Here is a 27,591-nt window from a genome sequence, read left to right as displayed (position 1 = left end):
GAACCACTCCTTTACTGAGTGTGTCTTACTAATTGCCAATAATTTCCACCTGTTGTCTATTCCATTTGCACAACAGCATGTGAAACTGATTGTCAGTCAGTGTTGCTTCCTAAGTGGACAGTTTGATTTCACAGAAGTTTGATTTACTTGGAGTTATATTGTGTTGTTTAAGTGTTCCCTTTATTTTTTTGAGCAGTATATATACATGTTGTATATATGATTATGCATATATATAATGCTTTTATCCTTTTAACCCTTCTACTGCTGAATATATTTTCTTCCCTTTATTTACATAATATTACATTTTACATTATTAATTCAAGAACCTGAATTGAAACTGACTTCAACAAACTCCAATGTGAAAGACAAGAAAGGCGTGTATTTTGTGTCCGCAGCAAAACAGCAAACTCAGCCCATAGGTCTGTTTAGACAACAAACGTACGCCACTCCATGCTTGAGGACATTGGCTTATTTTCAGATGAACCTGAATGCCGTTTTGCTTTGCTCGAGGTGTTTCTGCACCAGTGACTGAAAGTCATTCAGGTCACCCACCATCTTGGCCCTGGCTGGTGTGCGGTGTGCAGGAGCCTTCTACCTTTTTAAGCCCCCATTAAAGTGGTCAGACCCAGACTCAACAAGTCTGCAGGTGCAGGATTCATGATGGAGGCCAACCTGGAACAGGCCCTTTAATTATTATAGCAAAGGGCTGAATCAGACAGAACCCAAATGGAGTTAATTTCAAGAGTATGAAACATAGCACAGAGTTTAATATATATAAAATAACATATCAAAGCTCATAGACATCTTTATCATAAAGTTTACAGGTATTTTAAAATTATGTCAAAACCTGAAAAATTCCATAAATGGAGATATAAGGTTTTGCTATATATCCAGTACTATTGTGCGAAGTGTTTGTAAAAATTCGACCCCATATAGATTTTTTACATTTAATATAATGAATTTAACAAATAATTTAATTTAATGCAGGTCTGAGTAATCAAGCCAGTTTTTGGATGATGACCACAAATAACATTGGGCTTCCTTGAGGAGAGCTTTGGAAAGCAAGTTAAGCAAATACAGTGACAGACATAAAATCACCCCTTACTTTATTCATATAATTCATATAATTAATAAAATATATATTCTCAAGTCTCAAGTAAAACATTTGCTCAATACTACGTGTTTATGATTTTAAAAATCTTGGCTTCTGTGTCATCTTCAGGTCACTTTGCGTGTGTGGCCCCCTTATGCCGAAATACGAAATGGAGGTGAGCGAGTGAAGAACACCCCTATGAAACCCAATCCAGACAGCTGCAGGATGTCCCCCCCTTTCACTCCGACACTTAATGAATTCCAACACAAACCAAATCATGGTTAACTTCTCCACGATTGATGGATTGCCTTCGCACCGTCAAAACAGCTTAAATGTGCACTTTTTTTTGCTTTTGCTTCTTTCTATCTGAATATTATGATCGGTTAAGAGGATACACAGAGGCGCCAAGTGAATGCTGGATAGACTAATCTAATATCAAAGTTGTTTTATGCTTGCTTCTCAGGAATCAGATGACATTTGCTTTATAAAATTCTTGCCTTGCGCAGTTTATCTGCAAATTGGGCAATGGTGGTAATGTCTTATATGAACCAAATTATAGGGGTGATAATGCAATACAATAATAAAAAGGTAGTTAGACAGTATCCTAAGGGGTACTTCTAGTCTTTTAACGTTTTGGCATAATTCAGTGAATAAGATTTAAACAAAGTCATTCACAGTGGTTTGATGTGAAATAGTTTGTTACACAGAAACTTCCTGACTTGGAGCTCTTTACAATGTTGGCGATAGGAGCCAGGGGTCACGATGTCTAAAGCAAATATAGCTATTGTATTCATTATACTAAATGACCAGTGAACCTGCACGTGTCTTCTGAGTTTTCACATGTAATGTTGATGATGGTAAAACAAAATCTGAAAAAAATAAAATAATTCTTGGGAGACTATTTTGACTATTTTACCCTGCATGTAACTCTCCAGCATGAATGGCTTTTCAAAAAAGTGTTTTAGGCTCAAACTTTATTGTAAAACTATCATAAAACAATGTCTCAGGCATCATGCAACATATTGAAAATCACTTCCTGTAAGAACTTTGTGTAAGGTAGCTTTTAGAGGCATTAAATCTGGCTCCTATCACCTCCACTGTGAACAATTCTGACTCTGTAATTTTTTTCTAGAATGGAACATTTCATCAAAAAAAAAATCAGTGGACTTCCCCTTTAAGATGAATGTTTTACAGTAACATAAGAATACCAGTGAACATACATACTAACTGTTTTGTCTTTAATATAAGTAGAATGGATTAAAGCTAATTTACCCAGACCAGTGCACCATTATTTTTCTTTCCAACATCAAACTGTACACATTGTATACATTGCTTTGAATGATTTGAGGAAAAATAATCAGCAACAACCCATTTATCTATTTACACAAAATGGTATGCAGTTGGGGGAAATGAGGGAGGCTACATTTTGCCTGTTAGATTTTTGTAACATAAGAATATCAGTGAATGGACAGACTTACTGGTACCCTTGAGATATTAGTATACGCAATGGTTTATGGCAAAATAATGCATAACAGTTCACTGAAGGGCAGCAATGAGGTATTCAGACCTTAGAAATTTACAAGAATTGTGTTAGGATCTGTTTAAACCCAAGCCATTAATTGCTATAGTAATAAGCTGAATATATAAATCGTCATTTATAGAGACTTTCCTTCATATTAAGATCTTTTTTCTTTCAAAGTTGAAAACTTTAGATGCATCATGAGTATTTTGTTTAATAATAAAAAAATCATGTCATATCAATCATGTCACAACCAAAATACAAAGACTTTTCATCCATAGATGAAGGCTTATTTTACCCACATCCCAGCATTTCAGAGCAGGAAGTAAGACTGTCCCTCAGTACTAATAAGATTCCACTCTTTTGAAGTAAGTGTGTCCCAAAGTCTGGAAATTAGCGTGTAACCTTAAAAATTGTCACTACTGAAACTACTAGTGACAAAATAGGACATTTAAACGTAAATTCAAATATTTTAATTAAATAACCACAATTAAGGCATAAGGTTGGTTTAATCAAACTGATTTGAGTCGGTCGAAAGTCCAAAAACTGTTTCCAGCTCTTGTAACCAATTGTGTAGAATAATCCAAACTGTCATGAAAGTGTCAGGTAGCCTAATGACCTTTAGTGAAGTGATACCAAACCATGATCTTTCACAAAGTGGAGATAAAAATACAAAACAACATAATTCATGAATGTGTTAAAATAAAAGATCTCTTGATATTGATATAATTTCTATATGTTTTATATATGCTCAAATAACTGTGAGCATAGCAATTGGTAACACCCAAATACCCTTTGTAGGCCTCTAAGGAACTGTATGGCCAACTGCTTATATTGTCCTTTTATCCTGCTGTGAACACTTTATGGTTGAGACGTAATGACACCATGTGGGTTTATAAGTGTGTGTATGTGCATGATAACAATGGTGCTTGACTTCTTTCTTTTTGAAGGCTCAGCCTATATGCACCTGTGCACCCTCTTTGAGGTCTGAGCTTTCTACCAGTGACATTTTTTACCAGTCACAATACAGAGAAAATAGAGAGAGAGAGAGAGAGCGAGAGAGGTGAATAGAGAAGTGCTGGTAGAAAACTTGAAAACCAGAATCCATTTGTGTTTGTTGACTGGTCATAGTGCTCTAAAGTGCCTCGAGTTCTGTCTGAAGCTACCGCCACCAAACCTTGAGAGGCACTTTGAGGCTGCCGATGACCCTCCTGAACTACTAGAATGCTTTTGAATGGATTTGGCGTAGTGTATATTTCTTGCTTTGCTGAAAAAGGTCCTTTTTGCAGAACTTTTTGCCTTGTTTTTTTCAGACATAAGCCTAATAAACCAGCTTAAGATTTACACTGTGCCACTTTAAAAGGGGAACTGCACATATTTTTTAAAAATTTCTACAGAATGAAATAGTTAAACTCAAAGTCATTGAGAATGGATGTAAAATGCTCCATCCTAGACAAACAGAGTCAGAATTCACAGTAGCGGTGATAGGAACCAGGTTTTTGAAGAGTTTAATGTCTCTGAAAGCTCCCTCACATAAAAATGTTAATGAAATGGTTGTAAATAAATAGGTTGCCTAATGCATGAGGCATTATTTCACCATAACTTTGAGAATTGTTTTGGGACTAAAACCTTTAAAAGCCATTTATAGTGGAGGGGTACAGGCACTGGAGTAGTAGCTTAAGAACACTTGAAGTTTTTTGATTTTACCTCTATTTTACCTTATTAACATTACATATGACAACTCATTAGACATATGTAGATTAATTGGTTATTTTGGATAGTAAATAAAATGGCTATATTTGTGTTGTACACATTGCAACAGCTGGTTTGCATCACTGCCACTGGAAAAACGTCAGAGGACTTTTTAATGATTTTTTTTAAATTTTATGCAATGTATTTTGAAGGTTAAATGATGTACATTAACTGTCATTAGTAGCCTAGGTACTGCATTGTGGCCTTTCTGTTTTTAGTGTGAACCACATTCTTAGCTTATATCTTTTTTGTGCTATAGCCTATGAAATCTCATCTAAAGCCAATGATAGCAGTCATTCCTGTATAAGGCCTAAGGATTCTCATAAAAGCATAAAGCTAGGTCTCCTACTGCTAAACCTGGATCCCTGAGTTAGTTGTACAACTGAAGTCAAAATGTGGATTTTCCATTTGAAAAGTTCTACTAGCCCTTGTTATTCCCTTTATACCAGTTTGTCGCCTAGCCAGTTTGGTTCATTAGACTGAGCAGCCAACCAAAGAGCAGTTCCCTAGCATTTTGTGCAGTGATAGCTCCACCTCTTGGTGATACTGTGAACAGATTGTTTGCAGATGGTTTATCTGTTTTATTTAATTTTATGTTATTGCTTTGCTTTTATATGTAATTTTATTAACATGATAGACTAGGGACAAATAAGGGACTTGCTCAGGTACAATGTACTTTTTAAAATCCATTAAATGTGAATAGATATATGTTCGGCGTCATAAGGCAAAGTAGTCCCCAACAAAACATTTGTTCCCAGACTTATTATTTTACCATCTTCAGAATTACATAAAAAAACTCAGAAGACACGTGTAAGTTAGGTTTACTGGTGATTTTGGATCGTAAATAATATATAGAAATAATGAAAAATATGGTTATATAGACATCTTGACCCCTGGTCACCACCATAAAGAAATCTGAGTCGATGTAAATTAATCACTCCACACCAAAATACTCGGAATGACTTTGTTTTACATCTAAACAATTTAATAACTTTTTTTAATCATTCCATTTTAAACTCACTTGCTTTAAACTCACTCAGTTGCTCACTTGAAAAAATAGATGCGTAATTTAGGCAAGAACATTTTAATAGGGCAAGGCATTTTAATAGGGTAAGATGCAAATACTAACGTATTGTATTTCGGTAGCTATCTCTTCTGTTTCTATTTAACTTTACCCCGTTTTACATGTGGCGACTAAGTGACGCGACACGACCATTTGCCTCTTCGGACAACAAACCCCACAAACCCATGCGTGTCTTTCTGTGCCGTGGTGATTGGTGCGCTGCAGTAGAGTCTCCGTTGCCTAGGAGAAGATGTTACACGCCTTATCGAGGCAGAGCTTAACTTTATCTTCCACACAACTCTACTATCTACAGGGCCAGACAACGGAAAAGGGTGGTTCGCTGTACAAACTGGTGAGTTTCACAAAAAAAGGGGGAAGGGGATGAAGCGCAGATAAGTGAAACAATATTTTAAACAAGTGAACTAGCTAACCTAGCTGTCGCGGCTATAGCTGTCCCGGAGACTCCTAATGCGATTAGCAATTCAGCGTTAGCTTAGCTTGCTACGACGGCTTGGTATTTCAATTAAACACCTTCAAACAAAGGAAAACGCGTCACTGTTACTTATTTATCATTGCCTGATTTTTAATACAGCCATACACCAGCGAAGCAAGATTAAAGTGCCATGGATTTGTACCTTAGCTAATTAATATGGTTTTTATTTACCACTTTATTGACTTACAGCATTGATCACATCTTAACTTAATTGGTGTTGGTTTAGATGTGATAGATAGAAGGTTTATAACATAGTATCAGCAAGCGTCACATGTAACGCTCCTGTAACGTCAGTAAGCTGTCTTCCTAACATGGACTGTTTGCGTCTGTGTCCATGTGATGATTCACACGGCTTCTGTGGAGCATGTGTCTGTGAGTTTGCTTGTTCACCGACCTTGAAAAGCCTGTTAATTCCTTTCCCCCCCAATACATCTTTCTAATTCCTTCTAAACCCTTTCCAGCTGATTACTCTACTAAAGCTTAGTCAGTGCAGGGTAACTAGCACTTACATGTAGTCAACAGATGTCTTGCAATTTTTTGTCTTTTGAAATAGAAGTAGTTCATGTTGTATGAGGATATATTTAAGTTGTACACCTTACTTCTTAGTTGTGTGTCATTATGAAGACTGAGGGTTGCAGTGTAAGACTGTGTAGTCTAAATCAGTGTTTCTCAACCCTGTTCGTAGAGGTCCACTACCCTGCGTTTTTATGTTCCCTGCTCCCAAAAGACCTGATCCAACTAATGAACTTGTTAAGAGCCCATAATTGAGGTAATGTGGATGTATTAAAACAGAAAAAGCACTCAAATTTTCAGGACTGTGGGCCTTCAGTACCAAGCTTGAGAAGCACTGGTCTAAATAGCTCAATGCTTTTAATGAATTAGGGCAGTTTGTTTGGCCCCGATTAGTAAAGAGAGTGTAATGCCTAAGCTACAGCTTAGAGTTCAAAGGTATAGGCCAGTGTTTTCCATGTCCGGGGGTAGCCCTCCACTTGACGTTTTAGTGTTTTCCTGCTTCATTACTTAACCTCATAAATGACTTCATAATGAGCCGATGAGTTGGGAGTGGGAAGAACATGTGGGAAAACATGCATGGCCTGGTTATTTGAGGACCAGTACTGGGAGACATTGTAGGCTGCCTGTAATGGCCTTCATAGTCTAGGTCTGTGGTCAGATTTTGTTATGAACTTGATTGCATGAGTGCACACTTGAACACTTGTAGTGACTCAACAGTGTGTTTTTCAACAGTGTGTTTACTGTACAGGACTATTATTGTCCATTATAGAGAGTAGTGATGTAATATCTAGGGCTCAGAGTTTCCTTAGTTTTGAACTCCCCAGCACTTTGTTCTGCCTTGAAATCCAATTGACAGGAAGTCAGTGAGATTGAGTGTGATTCAGGGCCCAAAAGCATTATGCTAATGTAAGATCCTATTTATTTTCTCAGTGTGTGCTTAATCACCTGGCCTGGCTTAATCATTTTCCCCTTGGGATGTGGCTCTGTAGCTGGAGAGCAAAACACAGGAGAGGATGATGATGATGTCATGGGGAAAATTACAGCATTGCATATGGGCATCTATATGGATGCCGGAAGCTTTGTCTTCCAGTCACCTGTTCTTTATAGATATTTCAGAGGTTCCTTCCCCCTCATTTCAGTAGCATGCTCCCAACTTTCTGTGCAGGAGAGCCCACAGCCTTTCACATTAGCAATCCTCTTGGCTCTCTGATACAGGAAACTGTGTCTGCCATCCAGCCGCTTAACAGCGAAAATAAGGAAGATGCTTTGGACTGATGCACTTTTGTTTGGACTGTTGGATTTGATTTGTGATTGTTTGTTAATGTTAGGTTTGATTTGTGATTGTTTGCTATGATTTCATGAAATGTAAATAGATTTCCTGGTAAGTGTAATCATGTTAAATGTAAGCAACATACTTAATATTTCTTATTATGTTGCAAGTGTTATAAGATCAACCTGTAAATGTCTAGAAATAATAAATAATATAGTGTCACACGACATTTAATACATTGCATTACACTTCAGATGCTTTCACTTGCAAAGAAATCATTTTTCAAAGTGCACTACATGAAACTGTGTGTAAGGAAATCAAGCTTGCTTAAAAATAAACTAGAAACATCTGCCAAAAAATACAGCTGTAACTGTTGTTTTGATGTCTGGCTTTGTTTTTCTTCTGTTTGATTTAGAATTGATTGTAGACAGAGGGATGGCCTGTGCAACACAGTGGACATTGCATCACACAAGCTCCTAGAGGCGTGCTATGACAGTGTGCACATCTGTGTGCGAGTGAGCTGCATTGGTAGGCTGGCGAGGCAGGTGGTTGGCTGTATTCTCTTTCGTCTGAGAGGTAGAGGGAGCTGCATGATTCTGCGAGGATGAACCGATACACCACTCTGAAGCAGCTGGGGGATGGCACCTACGGCAGTGTGCTCATGGGCAAGAGCAATGAGTCTGGGGAGCTGGTGGCCATCAAAAGGTACAAATAAAGATTTTGCAGGCTTCAGTAAATGTGCACCCCTTAGGCTGAACTGTTTTCATGCTTTGTCTGCTGTTAGATATATTGTGAGATTATCAGGTAATTATCAGGGTCCATCAAGTCAGGTGTTCCAGACTGGAAAACCACAAACATGTACTATGTGGGGTTCTCGAGCACTAGGATTGAGAACTGCTGATGTAGAATCGAGCCAGAATGGTACTAAATGATCAAATACATTAAGTCTTTTTGTGTTTTACATTGTGTGAAAGTTTCCTGATGTATACAACAATAGAAATTGCCTGTATGATCTTGTTAGTCTTATATATCTTAAATAATAATCTGTCATAACATATCTATGATAATATCTTGTTATATTAAAATACAGCACTGTGCAAAGGTCAGAGACTGCCTTAATTGATTTAAATTCCAGGTAAAATGGCCATTACATACAAGTTATTGAAGTTTTTTAGGCTTTTGTGTCATTTTTAAATATGTTTTAAGTAGGCTTCCTTAATTATTTCAGAAAAGTGATTTATTTTATGTAATGGCTGTTTTGATGGGACATAATTTAAATTAAAATAAATTAAGAGTGGTCTCTGCCTTTTGCACAGTACTGTACATTAAAGTTACGGTTTGCTACACTATATTGTGTTTGTAATTTCATGGGTTACTCTTTACTGATTGCAAAGAATAGACAAATGCCTATCATGAGTTGTCAATCTCATTTTGCCTTAGAGGTCTTAAGAGAAATTCAGCATGAGTAGGCGAGTTGTTATTAAGATAGAGATGGCCCCCCTCAGAAAGTATAATAATAATAATAATAATAATAATAATACATTTTATTTCATGGCGCCTTTCAAAAACCCAAGGTCACCTTACAAAACAGGAAAAAGCAACAATAATAATAAATGTGAATCAACAATCATTTGAATACGTCATACGGTATGTGAAGCCCACAGGGCTGGGGAATCTCCACTCCATACATAAACATTCCACTGACCTAAATAGTCACAATAGACACCACCCTGAACAACACACCACTGCATTGTCTACAGTGTCATGCACTACTGTAGCCCTGAGAGGATCATAACAAACTCCGTTTTGCTCATGGGCTGATCTCAGCACGGGCTGCTCTTTCGGCAGGGGCAAGTTAGCTGAATTATGAATGGCCCAGCGAGACGCTGGTGTAGCTGCCCAGGAATGGATGGTTACCATGCAAAGCGATACTCCAGTGACGGTGAAAGGAGTGAAAGTGCATAGGCTTGTGTTGCCTCGGTGTCCCATCAACAAACGTGCAATATCGGCCCATCGTGCCTTGGGTTACATAATTCTTCATGCACCTGCCTGGATTAGTTTTCACATGCTACCTTGCTCGCCAACTGCTGTGCTGGGGACATACTGTACATGGCAACACTGTAATATAATGGAACAGAGACATTTTTAGTGCTTCTAGTGAAACTGGTTCTAGCCTACAATCTTTATTAACTTCTCCCAGTTGCTTATTTGAGAAATACACGGTCTTGGCTCATTTTATTCTCTGTTCTGTCACTATCCACATATTATTAAGTGTACTTTGACATGTTGAATTAAATAAAAGAACAAAAATTGAGCTAAATCATCTAAAGTTTCTACATCTTTTCACTTTAGGTGGATAATTATTTTGGCTGAGAGAAAAAATGCGACAAAGTACAATTTTTGTGTAATACAAATGTAATATAAATGATACTAGAATTTTTTTCCCCCTTGTAAAGACCTGATAGAAACTCAAATGTCTCATTTTCATACATTGATTGCGACATTTTAGTTATTCACTTGAATTTTAATATACCAAAAAACAGCTGTCAGACAGTTTTTTTGGTGTATTTTCTATATAATTTTTGTCCTGTTCTAATTTTCATACATTTGTTGCAGCTTTTTAGTTATTCACTAGTTATTTACAGAAATAAAGCTGTAAAACCCACGTTTTCTTTATCACAAATGGCCCTCCAGACTTCTATACACATACATTTTTTTAACACTGTGGGCCTTACATCTGGAAAACACCACAGTAAAGCCCTAAGAACATCATTTCAGATGTATTGCAGGGCACAGGAAGTGTCATGATTTAAATACAGATTATGATTTTATGTCTGATGTATATACACTCACCGGCCACTTTATTAGGTACAATTGCTCAATTGCTTGTTAACACAAATAACTAATCAGCCAATCACATGGCCACAACTCAATGCATTTAGGCATGTAGAGGTGGTCAAGACAACCTGTGCAGACCGAGCATCAGAATGGGGAAGAAAGGTGATTTAAGTTACTTTGAACGTGGCATGGTTGTTGGTACCAGACGGGCTGGTCTGAGTGTGTGTGTGTGTGTGTGTGTGTGTGTGTGTGTGTGTGTGTGTGTGTGTATATTTATATATTTTTATATATATATATATATATATATATATATATATATATATATATATATATATATATATATATATATATATATATATATAACTTTTTGCTATGATTTTCATAAAGTTTTGGGACAGTGAACAGAAATCGGTATACATATAGAACACGCATATCTCTTGATATTCATTATAATTGAACTTTGCTTATTCCAAGCCATCTAAATGGTGGAAGAGATTATTACATTATTGTTTATTTGTGTAAAAAAGGCATTGCAGTTAGGCTTATTAATAAAAATTGTGTACTTGGATGCAGGGCTGAATGATTTAGGGAGAAAACCTAATTGCATTTTTTTCTGATCAGTATTGTGATTTAAATGGCATTTTCTTGAATTAAGCTCCAGGTCTTTTTTTGACCCAGAAGACAAGTATGTCCTAAAAAACCACAATTATCTCCTTTTTTTAGTGTTCATGCAACAATATGCACTTTTTTTCTGCCTTGATGTCTTGAACGCTGATTGGTCTGATTCATCTACGCGTGGCTCGTAAGCTCTGAGTTGTTGGGCTAAATCTCTCACTGTAAACTTGATAAGGCACCTTGTTGATAATGTAGGCCATAATTACATTTTTAGCCTGTTTGATTAGAAAATTGCACATGTTCAAATTCAGTATAAAAGTCAGTATGAAAATGATTATTTAGATACAAATTTATCTTTCAGCACTACTGGGATACTTAATGAAATAACCTGTACTATTCTCTAAACAGCAGGCTGTGGTCTTTTGTTGCTACTGAAACCTTGGAGATTGAATTTGAGCCATTGTTTGTAACCTCTAATATGTTTCACAGAATGAAGAGGAAGTTCTACTCCTGGGAAGAGTGCATGAACCTGAGAGAGGTGAAGGTAAGAGCTGCTGCTAGGACTGCAAACTACAGGGCGCAGACCTTGGTTATGAAGTTTGGGTTACGGAGTCCTTATTGCTAGCTTATTTTTCTGATGTACATTTATCTGCTGTGAGTCTATGGCACATTTCAACTGAAAGATGGCATTTGTGTGTTTTCAGTCACTAAAGAAGCTGAATCATGCCAACGTGGTGAAGCTAAAGGAAGTTATCAGAGAAAATGACCACTTGTACTTTGTCTTTGAGTACATGAAGGAGAATCTCTACCAGCTGATGAAAGACAGGTATGAGGTACTTTAGCACATTTTGACTGAACTAAACTTTTGACTCAGCCAGTACAGAAAACAGACATTTTTACATTATAGACTACAGCTTGCTGTTGGAATTCAGTTCTTAGCAATACTCTGAAAATCCTATCAGCACATTTCAGCACACTGACAGCTATTAACCAATATCGGTTTCTGACAATATTTCTTCATTTTAACTTTTCAACTTATTGCTGTTTAATATGTACAGACGGGTGGCAAATTAAAGGAAAACCAACAATGGGGTTGTCCTGTCATGAGCTGCCACAACGGCTTTGGTATAGATTCTAGAAATCTACACCAAAAGCTCCTGTAGATGTTCATTCAGGTGGAGATCTTGCGACACATAATTTGTATACTCTTCAAACCATTCAATGAAAGCTTGTGCCCTATGGATGAATCATTATCATCCTGGAAGAAACTACTCACATCAGTTTCACCATAAAATAAGGGTGATCAGTCAGAATAACTGTTTGGATTTGCAGTGACTTTTCCCTCTAAGGAGACACGTGTACCCAAACCATCCCAGCAAACTGTGCCCCCACAGCATAACAATGTTTCTTTACTTAATTATTGAGGTTTCCTTTAATTTGTTACCTCTCTGTTTTTTGTTCTTTAATAGACCTTAGGTTGTAAAATTAAAGTGGCTGTGTTATGCATTTGAGATTCTGTATACACTATCCCTGCTAGAAATAATCAATTGACAGTTATGTTGGTTCTCTTGTCTCCAGAAACAAGTTGTTTCCTGAATCAGTCATCAGGAACATAACCTTTCAGATATTGCAGGGACTATCATTTATTCATAAGCATGGTAGGTTAACTGTCTGAGGGCTGTGATATTCATGTTTAACAAACTAGAACAGCTGAATGGGAGCCAAGCATCAGCCTGTGCTGATAGAATATGCTGTGAAAATGTTTGGCATGCTCCCACGATACCTCGGCTGTTCTCCTCATCTCTTTAGTGACGGGATGTGCGAGTGTCTCAGGTGCACCATTAACACTGGACTGAATTTAGGAAGCTCGCGCTGAGAGCTAAACTCATTTTCTGACACCACACACTCTCTCGCACAACCTATGGGTGAAATGTTTTGGGATTTTCTTTTCTTTTTTTCCTTATTCTCTGCTTCTCTTTTCTCTTCTCTTTTTTGTGCATGAAAATCTCTCTTATCAGGGAAAATAAGATGTTCACTGAAAATGAAATAAGGAACATCATGTTTCAAGTGCTCTCTGGTTTGGCATTTGTGCACAAGCATGGTAAGATTCTTTATCTGTCTGTTCTGTCCTGTTTCTTTTCCCCCCAAAACCTTCTGTTGTATGTAGGAGTTATTTTTACCTCTTCTGCTGATTCAACGCATTTTTGAAATGTTGTCAAATACTTGGCAAATAAGCCCAAATAACAGGCTAATAACCTTTCTTGGCAGAATGTGAACAGAAAAAAAAATCAATCTAAATTATGTACTTATTGTGTACACTTGATTGCCACTTTATTAGAAACACCTGTCTCACAGGTCCACTTTACTGTACAGTTAGAAATGACAAATCGCCCTTTTGTGTGGACAATCTTGTAGCCCCTCATCAGTGAACAGCTTCTGTCTCCCAGCGTCTGACACATTCCTATTTTTTAATTCATTTAAGGTGCAGTTGACACTGGGAGACAATAATCCATGCTGTGTAGTAAGGGTTTAGATGGAGCATTAATAATTACTTGTACTGCTACTAACAATGACAACAAAAACATCAATATATAGTAATATATAATAGAAGGAACATAGCAATTTAAAGCTTTTTATCTGCGCAGCAAGCATTTATTTGTGCAGGAAAAATGAAGAAGTAAGATTACTACTATAAGTAGTGATTTTATGTATGTCATTGGGCTTGTTAAATCATTCTTGTTACTTTTGCTGTGTTTCATTTTAAATATAAAGTTGCTTAGGTACTATTGTCTCAGTTTACCTGCTGAGGTAAACTTGCACAATTACTTTTCTGTAGACTTGTCCACACTACTGTTTCTTGGACAAAGTCAGAAATACTCATTTCTATTTTTGGGTGGTGGACCACCTAACACTCTAGCATGGCAACTCCATGCCAAGTCCTGTGGTCAGTACTGACCAGTGATGAATGGACTAGAGTGTGTAATTATATGCATCTATGGATAGGTAGACCTCATAAAGTGACTTTACATTCAACGAGTAGATTAGCTTAAAAAAGAATTTCTACTCTACTATAAAGGATTTTAAAAATTCCAATAAAAAATCCATGAGAGATGAAATTTTGACTTTGAATCAGTGGGCATTGCATGTTTGGCTTTTGAAAGTTCTGGTTTGTGACCTTCACTGTAGTGGGTAGCTTACATTTCTTGGACATGCTATTAGCTACTTAGTTTACTGGGACTGTTACCTGACTGTCTCATGTTTACCAACATTCTTTGTGAATTGGTTTGCTTCTGTAGGGTTTTTCCATCGAGACATGAAGCCAGAGAATCTGCTGTGTATGGGTCCTGAGCTGGTGAAAATAGCAGACTTTGGTCTGGCCAGAGAGATCCGCTCTCGGCCTCCCTACACGGACTATGTCTCTACACGATGGTGAGAGACTTTCTTTTTGGGGTGGACAGAAAACTGGCCAAACAGCGTTCATAACTTAGCTTTATATTCTCTGCTTTTACACATGTACACAATGATATCAAGAAAAGATTTGTATGCAATTTGCAGACTACAAAATGCTTTAATACAATCTTTTCAACAGCTATAGCAGCTTTATTCTGGAACAGAAAAAATGTATGATAAAAGATCTGCCAGTTAAGGCATTACAGATTTTTTGCAAAATTTGCACATCCCTGTTGTTTGGTACTGATATAAATACACTGTAACTACACTCTTCTGTTGTCAAAAGAATGATAAGCCTGTTACAAGTATTTTGTGGTTTTGTGCTAGTGCAGCTGAACTACTGATAAAAAGTTAGGTAATAGTACTTATGTTGGATAATTAGTACTGGACCCATCACTCCAGAGGGTGCAGTTTCACTGCTCCAGCTTTACACCCTCTTGCCCTGCTCTACATAGGGCATGGTGACCTTAGATTCATGCATGGCTGCTCAAGAGTATTCCATCATACTGGCAGTGCTTTTCTATGGAGGTTGTACAATGTGCAAGTGAGCACATATGACAGCAATGAGTTTACTAATTAGAAATTATATCTGCATATTTTTGGACATATAGTATATTTTAGCTGAAGTACGTGGAAAAATATTAATTTTGTTTGTGCCAAATATTTACTTTTTACACATTTACAACACCTATGTGATGCGTGCAGGTATCGAGCTCCAGAGGTCCTCCTGAGGTCATCCATGTACAGTTCGCCAATTGATACTTGGGCAGTGGGCTGCATCATGGCAGAGCTCTACACCTTACGACCTCTTTTCCCTGGCAACAGTGAAGTTGATGAGATCTTCAAAATCTGCCAAGTTCTTGGTACAGTCAAGAAGGTAGATTCACTAAACATTACTTAAATCGAAGTAATTAATTAATTAAAATCAAATGTGAAGAGAGGTGGAAGTGTTGTTTTAGTTAGAAACTGTGGCGCTACTGGAGTATTGGAGCTGCATTGCTTGTATATATCAGTATGGTGTCAGGTGATCTACACCATTCATAGTTTATATTTGTGTGGTTTCTTCAGTTGTTTGTGTGCAGACATGTGCAAAAAAGGACAAACCTTTTGTGATCTTGCAAACGTCCTTGCAGTAGCATTGTGCATAGCTTAAATTATATATGCAGTAGTAAATCTGTCTATCCTAATTTTCATTGTCGTATAGTTATCTCCTTATTATGGTCAAGTTTTCTAATTTTATTTCCTCTGGACTTGCAGGCGGACTGGCCGGAGGGTTATCAGTTGGCAGCAGCAATGAATTTCCGCTTCCCTCAGTGTGTACCCACACCTCTTAAGACCCTCATCCCCAATGCCAGCAATGAGGCTTTGACATTAATGAAAGACCTTTTGCAGTGGGACCCGAAGAAAAGGCCAACAGCTGTGCAGGTTTGCTGACTCATGCGCTGTGGCTTGTTCCAGTGTTTGATCAAACATTTTTTAGGCTGTTAAGTTGATTAATTTAGGCTGAAATAAAACAGGTTTAAAAAACAAGAATTTACAAATTTGTTCTTTTTATTAGTAAACTTTCTTCAACACCTGACTGAGTCTTATCTTACTTGTTACCATGCTTAACAAGAGTTCTGTCTATACTGTTTCAGGCGCTGAGGTACCCCTACTTCCAAGTGGGCCAAGTGCTGGGCCCTCGGACACAGACTCCCGACCTCCGCAAGTCACACGTGAAACCAACACAGCCCAGTGAGCCTAAACCCGAGCTGCAGTCAGCCTCGGAGCCAGTCCTACACTCTCAGGCCAAGACCCAAGGCAGGAGCTTCCATCAGCCACTCCAACAGATTCCACTGCCTCAGGCAGACCGCCAAGCTGAGCCTTTGCCGCATTATACGCAAAAGGTGACAGATTCTAAACTGAATGATCAGGAATACGGTTTTCTAATAGCTTAGACATACCCTCAGTAGGGCAGTGAGTAAATAGTTGTATGCAAAATTTTGGATACCCCTTGGTAAAATACAAGGAATACAAGTAAATATGTCATTTTTCTGCAAATTTTACTGCACAAGAGTTTAACACTGAAAAAACTATAAACAGAAAATGTGCAGTAGGTTTGGCACAGGCTGTAGTTTAGCTTTTCTTCCCAATGTGCTATATTTAGCAAGTAACCTGTGCAGAAGTGTGTTCTCTGTATATGTACTTATTTTCACTTAAAAACTCGACACAACATATAATTTGAAGGCTGGTGAAACTTGACTGTAAGATAACGTCAACCTTTGTTCATATCATGTACATTTGTCTATTCTGTTCTATGTTCTTTTTAATTCTTATTTCTTTATTTTTAAAATTAAGAGCTATCTACTACTGTATTCTTCAACGTTTAATTAGCATTGTTCTTATAAATCTGTGAAATGTATCCCAGGGTCTCCATAGAGTGGTTACTTGAGTTCCTTACAGTTAATCAGTTTGCAGTGTAGTTTTTTTTTTTTGCCATAAGACATTAAAAGATTTATCTCTGAGTGAGCATTATTTTTATAGCACAGTAGCAAAATGTGCTTTTATTTCTGAAGAGGTCAGTGGGAAATGAGAATAGCCTGTCTGGGCTGAAGAGTGGGCGGAGGCGCTGGGGTCAGACCAAGCCCTCGGACAGCTTGGAGGAATCAGATCGCCCAGACACTGCTGCATCCACATCCAAGAAACCCAGCATGGGCATAGAAGAGGAAAAAACCAGCAAGGAGTTTATTTCTCAGTAAGATGATTCTACTGGTTCTCAACAGAACTTTATTAAAATATGATTTGTATACCCATGTTCTACCCATTTTTTCTTTTTTCTGTTCTAGGCCAAAGGAACAAAAACCTCTTTACACTTTTAGCACTGTGACAAAACTACCAAGTAATGTCAAAATGAACCAGCCGGACTCCAATCTCCAGAGCACCTCCTCAGCCAGACAGCATTACCTGCGCCAATCGAGATACCTGCCTGGCAAGTCTGCTTGATCTTTGTTGTCAAATGACTGGGAGCGCAAGTAAAACTGTTACTATGAGTGCGGACTGCATTGTGTGTTCAGTTAAAAATGAAGTTGCTCAGAGACTTACAAGGTCTATTTAACTACTGATTTTATTTTACATTAAGTTGCCAGTGTACTAGGCTTTCACCTTTACATAACTTTTACATTCTAAACGTTGCACATTACATTACTGTGCCATGTGGTATAAAACCAGGCAGACAAGCATTTCTAGTGCATGTTAGTGTTAGTGACTTTGCACATGGCATGATAAGTGTGGTAGATTCTTCTTCTAAACAAGTCAAATAAGAATGGTGAGAATAGTGCAAGCAAACAAAAGCAAAATTGTGTAGGCAAATCACATCTAAATTTAAGCCTGGTGTGGTGTTTTCTTAGCATTCACCACTTATTGTACACTGCAAAACATATTTGGCAAGTGAAATCTTAAATCTAGTGCATATATAACTAATGCTTAACATTTTGAGATTGCTGTAAGAATATTATAAGATTATTTAGCTTATTTCTAGACATTTTTGCTTGTTAATGTCTGTTTTATCTAGTATTATTTTTGTTTTATTGGCAGATATATTTTCTTGACCTCGTCAAGGTCTCTTTCTGTCCCCTCTCATCTGCTAGCTGTGTTTTTGTTGTTTTTGTGTTGGTTCCTTAACACTGTTCTTTGCTTGGGAGACTGGGGTCATTTTCCCTACCTTATACACAAGACTACATCAAGGTAAAAACACTAATGGTAAGCTGTGACTAGGGAGGATTTAAGGAAGGAGGCTCTCCCCTCCCTTTCAGCTAAGGTAGCCCTGTTTATTAAAGAAAATGACATTAGTCTCCCCACGGAGGAACTTAACAATTCTGACAATATTAAGGAGGAGACCGGGAAAAAGAAACAACAACAAGAGCATGTGCTTAGGAGATGGGAGGGGGCAGAGATGAGATGGGAGAACAGGGAGGTCCCAAGGCACAAAATGAGACCCCAAAGAATGGGAGCTGGGCTGTAGTTGGGGCCAGAATAGGAAACAGAGTAAGGACCAAATACAACAACAAGAAGAGCAATTAGCTAGGATATGTCCTTGACAGAAATAATCTGTTTATGTGCATAATGTCTTGACACAAGCAAACTTATGTGCCAATAGAATAAGACAATTTATTAGATATAATTATAGAAAACAATAAACAGCATCTAGAACTAGGTTTAATTTGTTATAATACATAATGCTGATCTCATAATGAGAAATATTAAATATATTGCTACTAGAAGGTTATCTAATACAGGGGTTCACAATCCCAGTCCTAGTGACCCCATGCTCTGCACATTTTCATGTTTTGTGTCTGTCCTACTCTACACACCTGACCCAACTCACAAGGAGTTGGTTGATTAGTTAATGAGGGAAATCATATGTACAGGGTGTATGGTTGCCAGGACTGGTTTTGGGAAACCCTAATTCTGTGATACTCTATGATAATAATACTACCTGCTACTGAATTATATCATTTCATGATCATGTAACTTATCATGTAATCTCTGTAATAATGCCCATCCAGTATAATTAATACTCTCAACAATTTTAGGCTTGATAAGTAAGACCACGCCATCATCTGGGGAAAAGGAATCTCAGAGAGATAACACGTCAAACCACCCCAACAAACCACTTGGTCCTATTGGAGGAGCACCAGTTACCCGAGCCAGTCCAGGTAAGCTTACACACAACATGGGTAATGTGTTAGCCAGCAGCTGTCAGAAAACTAAGGCTGTGCACCTGTAGGTTGTAACTTGCACAGTCAAGAGCTGGGGTTCCTGACTGACTGCTGATTTTCAACAATTCAGAAAATAGACTGTTTTAATTGCTTAGTGGTTCAACCATGGTAGCAACCAAGTCTTCCATTATTCATGGTCCATGTGGTCACAGTCAGTATAAAACCAAGGTGCAGATTCTTGCTTTATTCAGAGGATCTGGCTAGTGTTGTGCTTGTATCAAATGACCCTCACATTGCTGTCCAGAGAGGCTTCAGAGCCCAGAAACAAGACGCTTAAACAGAATCCCCATACGTCCGTTCTCCTTCAGATTCTTCTGTTTCCTCACACTGTTCACATGCTGCTATGTGGATAGTGGCACTTTACTTTTGAGTTGTGTTTCTTTTGCTGTAATATTTCCATTTCTCCTTGCATGCTTCCGTCGCCTCTCTCATTAACCTCAGAAGCAGAAGAGAGTGGCACTAAAGCCTCAGATAAGCCCAGAGAAAGGATAGTAGAGAAAATTGAACAGCCCAAAGGTACACACAACATTGGTGTTCTACTGTTGTGAACTAGCTATCATAAAGTTCTGCAGCTGAGCGAATTGTACCTTGTGCATTAATTGACTTATCCATGCTGTGCCCACAAATATATTATTTCATAGCAACTGTTGTTAGGTTGGATAAGCTTTACAGAATACTGGCAATCCTACTGAGCTGGACAGTGTTGTTGTAATTAAATCTATTAAAAACTTTAAAAACTTTAACCTAGTTAAAACTAATTAAAACTAGGCAGGTAATAATAACAGATTACCCTGCTAAAGTTATTACATTGCTAATCTATTTAAACAGTGTGATGCTTCACATGCATGCAAAATAAATGTAATTTGAAATGATTAATGCACCCTAAATAAAGCTATTTTGAAGAAAAAAAGTTGTGCATGACACATTCTCATTATGTTCTGTAAAGCTTGAATATGTGGCTGCAGCACAGATAGAACATTCGTCACCTAAGAATGATCTGGGTATTCAATTAGAGCCCCAAAGCAAATCTTATAAAGGATAATTGCTTTTAGAACAACAAGTAAAAGAAACTGTGACCATGAAATCAGTATTCAAGCATATATCAAACACACACACCATACATTTGAGAAAATTACAGTACTGCAAAAGTCATAGTTAACACACACATTTTCTAAGCCGCTTCTCCCTCAGGGTTGCGGGGAAAAGTCAGAGTTCATCCTTAATTTATTTTATTTCGAATTAGAACAGCCATTCAGTACAAGTTACTAATTTTACAGCATCAGCAAAAAATCTGAAATGTGTATTTAACAGTAAATTAGCCTCATCAACTAAATACAATAGTAAACATTTCAGTATGTAGTATTAAAAAAAATCTGAGGGATATTTTTTCACACCTCCAAAGTTCAATTCTAGAACTCAGATGTCTAGTTTTTAGTGTAAATTTTCTATTTTGTTGGTTTCATTTTCTTAGCAACAGTTCTTGACAGCTACACATGCTTTCAGTCCCATAGTGTGGAGTTGTATTCTAACAGTGGAAGCCGGGACAGAACCACCTGTGGATTTTTTTCAGAGTGGAGCATGATTTTTTGTCTTGTCTTTCAAAGATGAAATCTTACGTTAGTGCCAATTTCTCCACATTTTAATATTCTTTTGAACTCCTGTTTTGGAAACTCCTGGTATTTCACTTTGGCATGTCTCATATCTAATCTTTTCTGAAATATCTTCTGAGAAATTAATAATGTGTCCTTAATGGACATTTTGCCTGGAAATTAAATAAATGAAGGTTGGGCTCTGATTTTTGCACAGTACACTCATAATTTTAGCATTTTCATTAGCTTTAATAAACTATTACTTGTGACAAGAGCCTACATACTGTACAATTTTAAAAAACGTTTTTGGTATTCAGGAAACTTCATCAGCACCACATACAATCTCTCTGGAGGTTACATCCCATCTTTCCAGAAGAAGGAGGTTGGATCAGTCGGCCAGAGGATTCAGCTCGCACCAATTGGAAACCAGCATGCCCGTATGTATTAAGACTTACTCATCAAACTCTATGGCTTTTTTATGTTCGTTGTCTATTTCCGTTACATTCTTCTTGGTTATAAATCTCACTGGCCATCTCACTCAGTCATTTTGTGCTAAGCCTGAGATTCACATCAAAACTACTGACTACTTTAAGGCAACATTAAAAAATAGTCTGTACACACTGCAAAAAAATATGTCTTGGTAAATGAAATTATCTTAAAACTAGCAACTATATCTATTTTTTTTATTCCTTTTTTAGATTATTGTCACCTCATTATAAGATTATTTCACAGTTTGTGTCAGGAGTATTTCTTAATACAAGTAAATGATCTGCCAATCTCAAGATGAGAAATATAGTATATTTTGACCAGATTTAAGATCATTTCACGTACCAATATATCTTTTTGTAGTTTAGTTTTGCAGTCTGAGAACTTGGCTATGATTCAAAAGGCAAGGAGTTCAAACCCGTCTAGTGGCTTCTGTTCTGAGGCACTTAACTCCAGCTTACTCCAAAGGGACTATAGCTGTAGTTGCCTAATGTAAGCTGCTTTGGCCAAAAAGCAAATAACAAAATAGGCCCTGTTGGTTAGAATGCCATTTGACTGTATCAGGCCTTTGTCTTTCCTGTTTCTTTCTCTTTCATTCTTCTTTTCCATGCTTTTCTATGTTTCCTTCCTCTTAGTTGATCTTTCCACCACTGCTGATTCTAAAACTGGCAAAACAAAAGCTTCAAAGCCAAAACCTGCTGCTTCTTCTTCGCTGACTGAGAGTACTGAAGGTAAAATCTACAGCCTTGCTCTTCAAGGAGATGGAAAATGGCAACTAGTCCAAGTTATGACTGGAATTGTTTGTTGTTTCCTTCAACCAGTAAAATCAGGCAGTGTTTCTGATGTTCTTAGGGCAGCTTTTACAGCGACCGCTATGCTTGTAGTCATCTAGGCCTGTCAGAACTATTACATAAATGCCCTTACATAATATTTTAAAACTAACAGGCACTAAGTTGGATTTCATGGGGAATTTCTTTTCTTTATAGATCTTTACATATTAATGTAACAGGCTAAAAAGTAAGGCCCATCTCAATGTTTAGATCTCAAATACAAAATCAACAATGTACTGATGAAGATTAGATGACAATATTAAGTAATTGACTTAAATCCATGGAAGACTGCCTGTCAGTAAACAAGTTTTGACTGAGTTTTCTTTCAATACTCTTTCAGCACTCTTGCAAATGTCAGATTCACCCACCTGTCTTTCATCCATTATGTGCAATAAAACGTTTCCATCAGAGAGGTCTCCAAATCCCTAAAACGTACATAGTGCAGCTTTAAACTGACCACAATGATTTTCCACAGTTACTAGCTTACATTATCACATGATATATCATAATATCACATAAAATAGGTGTGTGTTACATTCTCGTCTGTTAGGTAAACTGGGTAAATTCATGTTCAAGACTAAATAAATAAATAAAGAAAGAAGAAAGCATGTTTACTGAGCTGTGTCATGGATTCTACAAACACAGCAAAATGTCTGTATTCTGAGTACTGCTTTACCACTTTTAATCAGTACTGAGTTCTGATAGCTATGAAGGAAAAAGCATATTAGCCAATTTGGCCACTTAAGGTTTGGAGTTTTGAAATTGCATTAAATGAGCAAAAATAGACAATTACACCGTTAATCAGAATAATTTATTTGGCAATTAATCAGCTAAAATGTAGTGATTGTGACGGGCCCAGTGCAAAACTACATTGGCAGTATTATTAGCTATAATACTTTGTAGCTCCTTATAATTGGTATTGGAGACAAAATGTTTATATTGGTTGGGTACTGCCAGTGAGGCTTGTGTTCTTAAATGTGACTCATATTCTTCTTTAATCTTTAGATTTTGATGGGTGGAAAAGGAGAGCAGAAAGATCCCAGGTCAAAGGACCAAGTTATTCAGCCTTGGGGAAGAACTCTGGAAACCTCCTATCTCGCGCGGCTCCTGTCCAACCTGTCCATGGTCGAGTGGACTGGGCAGCAAAATATGGAAGCCATCGGTAGCGCATGTTCAGATTAGCTTAAGTGGTATGGAGCAGGCCATCTGGACTGAAGTGGGGCCTTGCTGAAACTCCTCAAATTACGGAGTAAAAACCAATGCTATCGAGAAGCTGCTAAAAATCACTCTAAGTTTCTTGTTTGGACACGTGGAACGTCTTCAGCCTGACACAATGATATCATTCCTACAGTTTCATTATTAAAATGTGCTTTAATTATACAGGGGGCTCAAGTTCTAAGGGCCTCTACTTGCTAACCTGACTCCATCTTCATCCATGTGTCTGGTAGTGTTCAGATTAGCAGTTTTATTAGGATTTTTATGGCCTAAAGCCCAATGTGCTGTGACAGTAGAATTTGTAGCCATGGAAGTTCAAAATGTTAATGTTTCTTAAGGTTAGGACCTAAACTGTTCACTTTTAATAGTGTTTGAATGATTTTGTATTTAGCAATTTTTTCCTTTTTTGCTACATATGACCTGGTTTTATAGAAAATTATTCACATTTTTGTATAACAGATCTTCAAGATGGAAACGTGTATTTGGATTCTTTACCCACTGAGTGAAAACAACCCTATTTCATTGATGATAAAAAAGTCACCACCATTGTAAAGAAATCTGTCCATATGCATTCATGCAGTACACTGTTTCAGATGAATGATTTTGTTTACAAATCAACAATTAAATTTAAGCAGAAATGTTGAAGAATATGTTGAAATTCTCTTTAATGCCATTAAAATGCCACTGATCCAATACAAATTTGACTAGATTTTGTTTTATAGGAGTGCTCCCCAAATGACAACCTGTTTTCTGTATACTGGACCAATACTGTACCTAGATCTGTGTCATAACTAAATATATACTGTAGATAATCAAACTAATTGGGTTGTAGCTGCAAGTCAATAAAAGTGACTTTTCTCTATGCTTTTAAAGCATGGTGAATACTGTTATTGGAACGTGTAGAAGGTACAATTGTGTTGTGAATGAAAATAGTATCATTAGTAAGCATAGCTAAAAAAATGGCTTAATTTTTATCATTTATGAAACATTTTATTAAAAATTATTTCCACAATCACAGTTGACTACAGAATGACAGTGATATAATGTAGCAATAAAGAATGATTTTTCAGGGTTTTGTGGTATCAATTTATCATGATTTTTGTGGCTTCTGTAGAACTCCAAAAGCAAGCTTCACCAACATCAGAATGCTGCAAGAGAGATTAAATCAATATGAATTAGAAAGGACTGGACACTTCAGATTCCCATGTGATTGGCATTCCCAATCAATTTCTAATCTGACAATATACATCAGTAATAATTAATATCATTGTTAATACAACTGTTGTTGAAATAGTGTAAGAAAGCTTTGTGTGAATAACGCCAGCAAAGCTCAGGAATAACTCCGAGATTTCTGAATGACCAGGTGCAGAATCTTGTTGTGGAGGATGCAGTAAGTACCTTGCTCCAGCCACTATACCAGCAGGCATAATCTTGCGAGAGTTATAAAATCTGTTCCCCATGATAGCAGCCAGGGTTCCTGATGTAGCTGCCCAACAAAGATATACATAGACAGTAAATAGGTGTTTCTAATGTCTAGATCGCCACTGTCCAAAAAAAAAACAAAACAACAAAAACATACATTTCCATTTTTTGTAAGTTTGTCTTTTTTGACATCACTTGAACACGTAACAGTACATTGCGACAATACATTGCAACTCCAAAAATGTAACAACATGCATAATGCAGATAAGTGATATCTATTATTTATACCATCTAATGTAACTGCAATATTTGAACAACGATCAAAGTCAATTTGAACCACATCAGTATGGTCAGTGTCATGAAGCACACTCCCAGCTCCAGGCCTCTCATCAAAACATGGATGCATTCATCATTTTTCTTAATTCAGATATTGTTCAAAATATGAGAATATTAAATAGTGAATAAGTACTTTATCTGGAGTTGAACAGAAAATTCAGCCCTATTTATGAATACTACAAAACTATTCTAATAATTCTCTTAATAATGGGCATTTTGAGTGTCTAGTCTGTTTGATAAAACAATCTGTTTGTGACAAGTATTCATGATAATTTACAGTGTGTCAAGAGAGATATATATATATATATATATATATATATATATATATATATATATATATATACACAATAATATCACTTTGATTAAACGTTAATACGCATCACACAGTATAATTAAAGCAGTACATATGAAAGCACCAACCTAAAGATACCCAGATGTTTTTGGGGTTCTGTGATATCTGATAAGCACCAAAACCTGCTAGACCGCCAAAGAGCACCCCAGCTGCCAAGGAAGGGACACTGCCTGCAGAAAAACAGGTTACATCTGGTAATTAGAACTTAAAGGGGAGTTCCACCAATCTTTCAAAATTTCTGTATAATTCTGTCATTGAGATGTAAACAAAGTTATTCAGAGTAATTCGATGTCAAATAATTCATTGTAATGATACTTGCCAACTTATATTCCTCTACAATGGTGGTGACATGAACCAGGAGTGACAATGTCTACGTAGCAAAAATCGCTATTTTACTTAATATCCAAAACGATCAGTGAACCTTCACTTAAAACACTGCCATTGTATTTATGGTCCTAAACTGACTATTTTCTCACGTTTTTATAAGTGATGCTGATATAAGGTAAAACAGTGGTAAATCTGGGAAAATAAATTTTTCTTTGAGGACTACTTTGCCTTACAACGTGTACCCCTCCACCATGGACCCCTTTTAAGTATATATGTTTCAGATCAAATCCTTATTCCAAAACTTCATAAATCGTAAACAACGGATTACATCAGGCAACATATTCTTAACCATATAAAGTAGTAAACTCACGTGAGCAAGCTTTATAGAGGCATTCAACGCTCCAGGCGTCTGGTTTCTATCAATTCTGATAACAATTCTGACTTGGTTCTCTAGATTTCACATCAAATCACTCTAAATTATTTTATTTACATCTTAACCGAATAATTCTGCACAACTTTTGAAAAACCGGTGGAATTCCCCTTTAAATACATCTGCTAAAATTACGAAAAGCTAACAGCCCGAAGCAGGTACTGCTCTCTACACGTCACATATTTCATCACGTTAAGGAAGAAGTCTACTGGGTTAGCATGAGGGGTTACTGGAGTTGAAGTAATCGGCTATTGTAATGGCTACTATTTTAGTATAACGTTACACTTTAACTTACCTGCTTTAACATAACCCAGCACTCCTCCTGACGCAACCAGTGCTGCGTACCCATATCCAGCCCAGTCAACTGCCATGATCAGGGCCTGGCAACACAATAATTAAGGTCAATAAATCGAAAAATCACTCCAACGATGGTAAACCTTCCTTCCTCGCCCTGATAAGCTAATAAACGCAGACCTGCTTGAAAAAGACATTGACCGCAGTAGCGTTCATGACTGTAAGGTCAGACAGCGACGTGGAGCCCTGACAGCCCGACAGCTCTATCTTCTTAAAACTTGTATGGAATGCGAGCATAAGTTGTGCAGCAGATAAACCCGAATGAGATAACAACTGTGTCAAAACGTCAGTCAGCATAAGTAACGTTAGCTATAGCTCACATGGCCGCACTGCTTACCTGACCTACATTTACGGCTGAAACAGTGCACCGACACCTTCTCTAAAAAGTTCTGAAAGGGCAGCATTAAAAGAAACTGTCCTAACTTACAACAGTCATAGTAAATTACTCCAGTGCACTTACCTGAAATCAACTGCAGCTGGTACTGGAAACGTCCTTGCACGTTACTTTAAAGCGACAAACTCAACAACCAATGAAATCTCATCTCCAATGACGTCTTTCACAGAGGGGCTGATGGGAAATTGAGTTTTCTGAGAAAATCTTTTGTAATACTTCACATTCTTCTCTTGAAATGAGGATTTATTGATTCTGTGTGATACGAGGAAGGTGGCCACAGCTTTTCCCGTTTTCTCAGAGCGCTTCATAGCGACGTATAACGTTATAAATCAATGAGGGGAACATGAAATCCTTGGCGAAATATTGATAAGTGCAACAAATAAGTCAAATGCTTCCCTCTAGTGGTTAATTCAGCGCAGCACTACAGTTTAAAATGAAGAAACAGTTTTTTAGATCAGAGATCTCCAAACTCATCCACAAAGGGCCTAATAGG

General features: G+C 37.2%; 2 protein-coding genes across 8 annotated transcripts; one reads left to right on the top strand and one right to left on the bottom strand.

Annotated features, from left to right (window-relative positions):
- The first annotated feature begins 5,656 nt into the window (after nt 1–5,656).
- Nucleotides 5,657–24,182, top strand: mak (male germ cell-associated kinase). 5 transcript variants are annotated; one of them, XM_017696171.2, is made up of 16 exons: nt 5,657–5,779; nt 8,119–8,408; nt 11,646–11,700; nt 11,861–11,982; nt 13,175–13,257; nt 14,453–14,585; nt 15,312–15,483; nt 15,864–16,031; nt 16,244–16,492; nt 17,162–17,340; nt 17,432–17,574; nt 19,178–19,300; nt 19,805–19,879; nt 21,270–21,389; nt 22,074–22,169; nt 23,274–24,182. In XM_017696171.2, exons 2-16 carry the CDS (start codon nt 8,308–8,310, stop codon nt 23,432–23,434), a joined length of 1,980 nt encoding a protein of 659 aa, XP_017551660.2. In that variant the 5' UTR covers nt 5,657–5,779; nt 8,119–8,307; the 3' UTR covers nt 23,435–24,182. The 5 variants fall into 5 exon arrangements, with proteins under 5 accessions (XP_017551660.2, XP_017551661.2, XP_017551662.1 ...); XM_017696172.2 differs by lacking the exon at nt 19,805–19,879; XM_017696173.2 differs by lacking the exon at nt 22,074–22,169.
- Nucleotides 24,183–24,447: 265 nt separating this feature from the next.
- Nucleotides 24,448–27,263, bottom strand: tmem14ca (transmembrane protein 14Ca). 3 transcript variants are annotated; one of them, XM_017696179.2, is made up of 5 exons: nt 27,165–27,263; nt 26,646–26,730; nt 25,662–25,763; nt 24,882–24,969; nt 24,448–24,631 (listed from the first exon to the last, which is right to left on the bottom strand). In XM_017696179.2, exons 2-5 carry the CDS (start codon nt 26,719–26,721, stop codon nt 24,574–24,576), a joined length of 324 nt encoding a protein of 107 aa, XP_017551668.1. In that variant the 5' UTR covers nt 26,722–26,730; nt 27,165–27,263; the 3' UTR covers nt 24,448–24,573. The 3 variants fall into 3 exon arrangements, with proteins under 3 accessions (XP_017551668.1, XP_017551669.1, XP_017551666.1); XM_017696180.2 differs by lacking the exon at nt 27,165–27,263 and adding an exon at nt 27,042–27,156; XM_017696177.2 differs by lacking the exon at nt 27,165–27,263 and adding an exon at nt 26,825–27,034.
- Between the last annotated feature and the right edge of the window lie 328 nt (nt 27,264–27,591).

The sequence above is a fragment of the Pygocentrus nattereri genome, chromosome 24 (genome assembly GCF_015220715.1).
Source record: "Pygocentrus nattereri isolate fPygNat1 chromosome 24, fPygNat1.pri, whole genome shotgun sequence".
Taxonomy (NCBI): Eukaryota; Metazoa; Chordata; class Actinopteri; order Characiformes; family Serrasalmidae; genus Pygocentrus; species Pygocentrus nattereri.
Note: the sequence above shows the minus strand (reverse complement) of the source record. Positions and strands in the feature narration are given on the sequence as shown.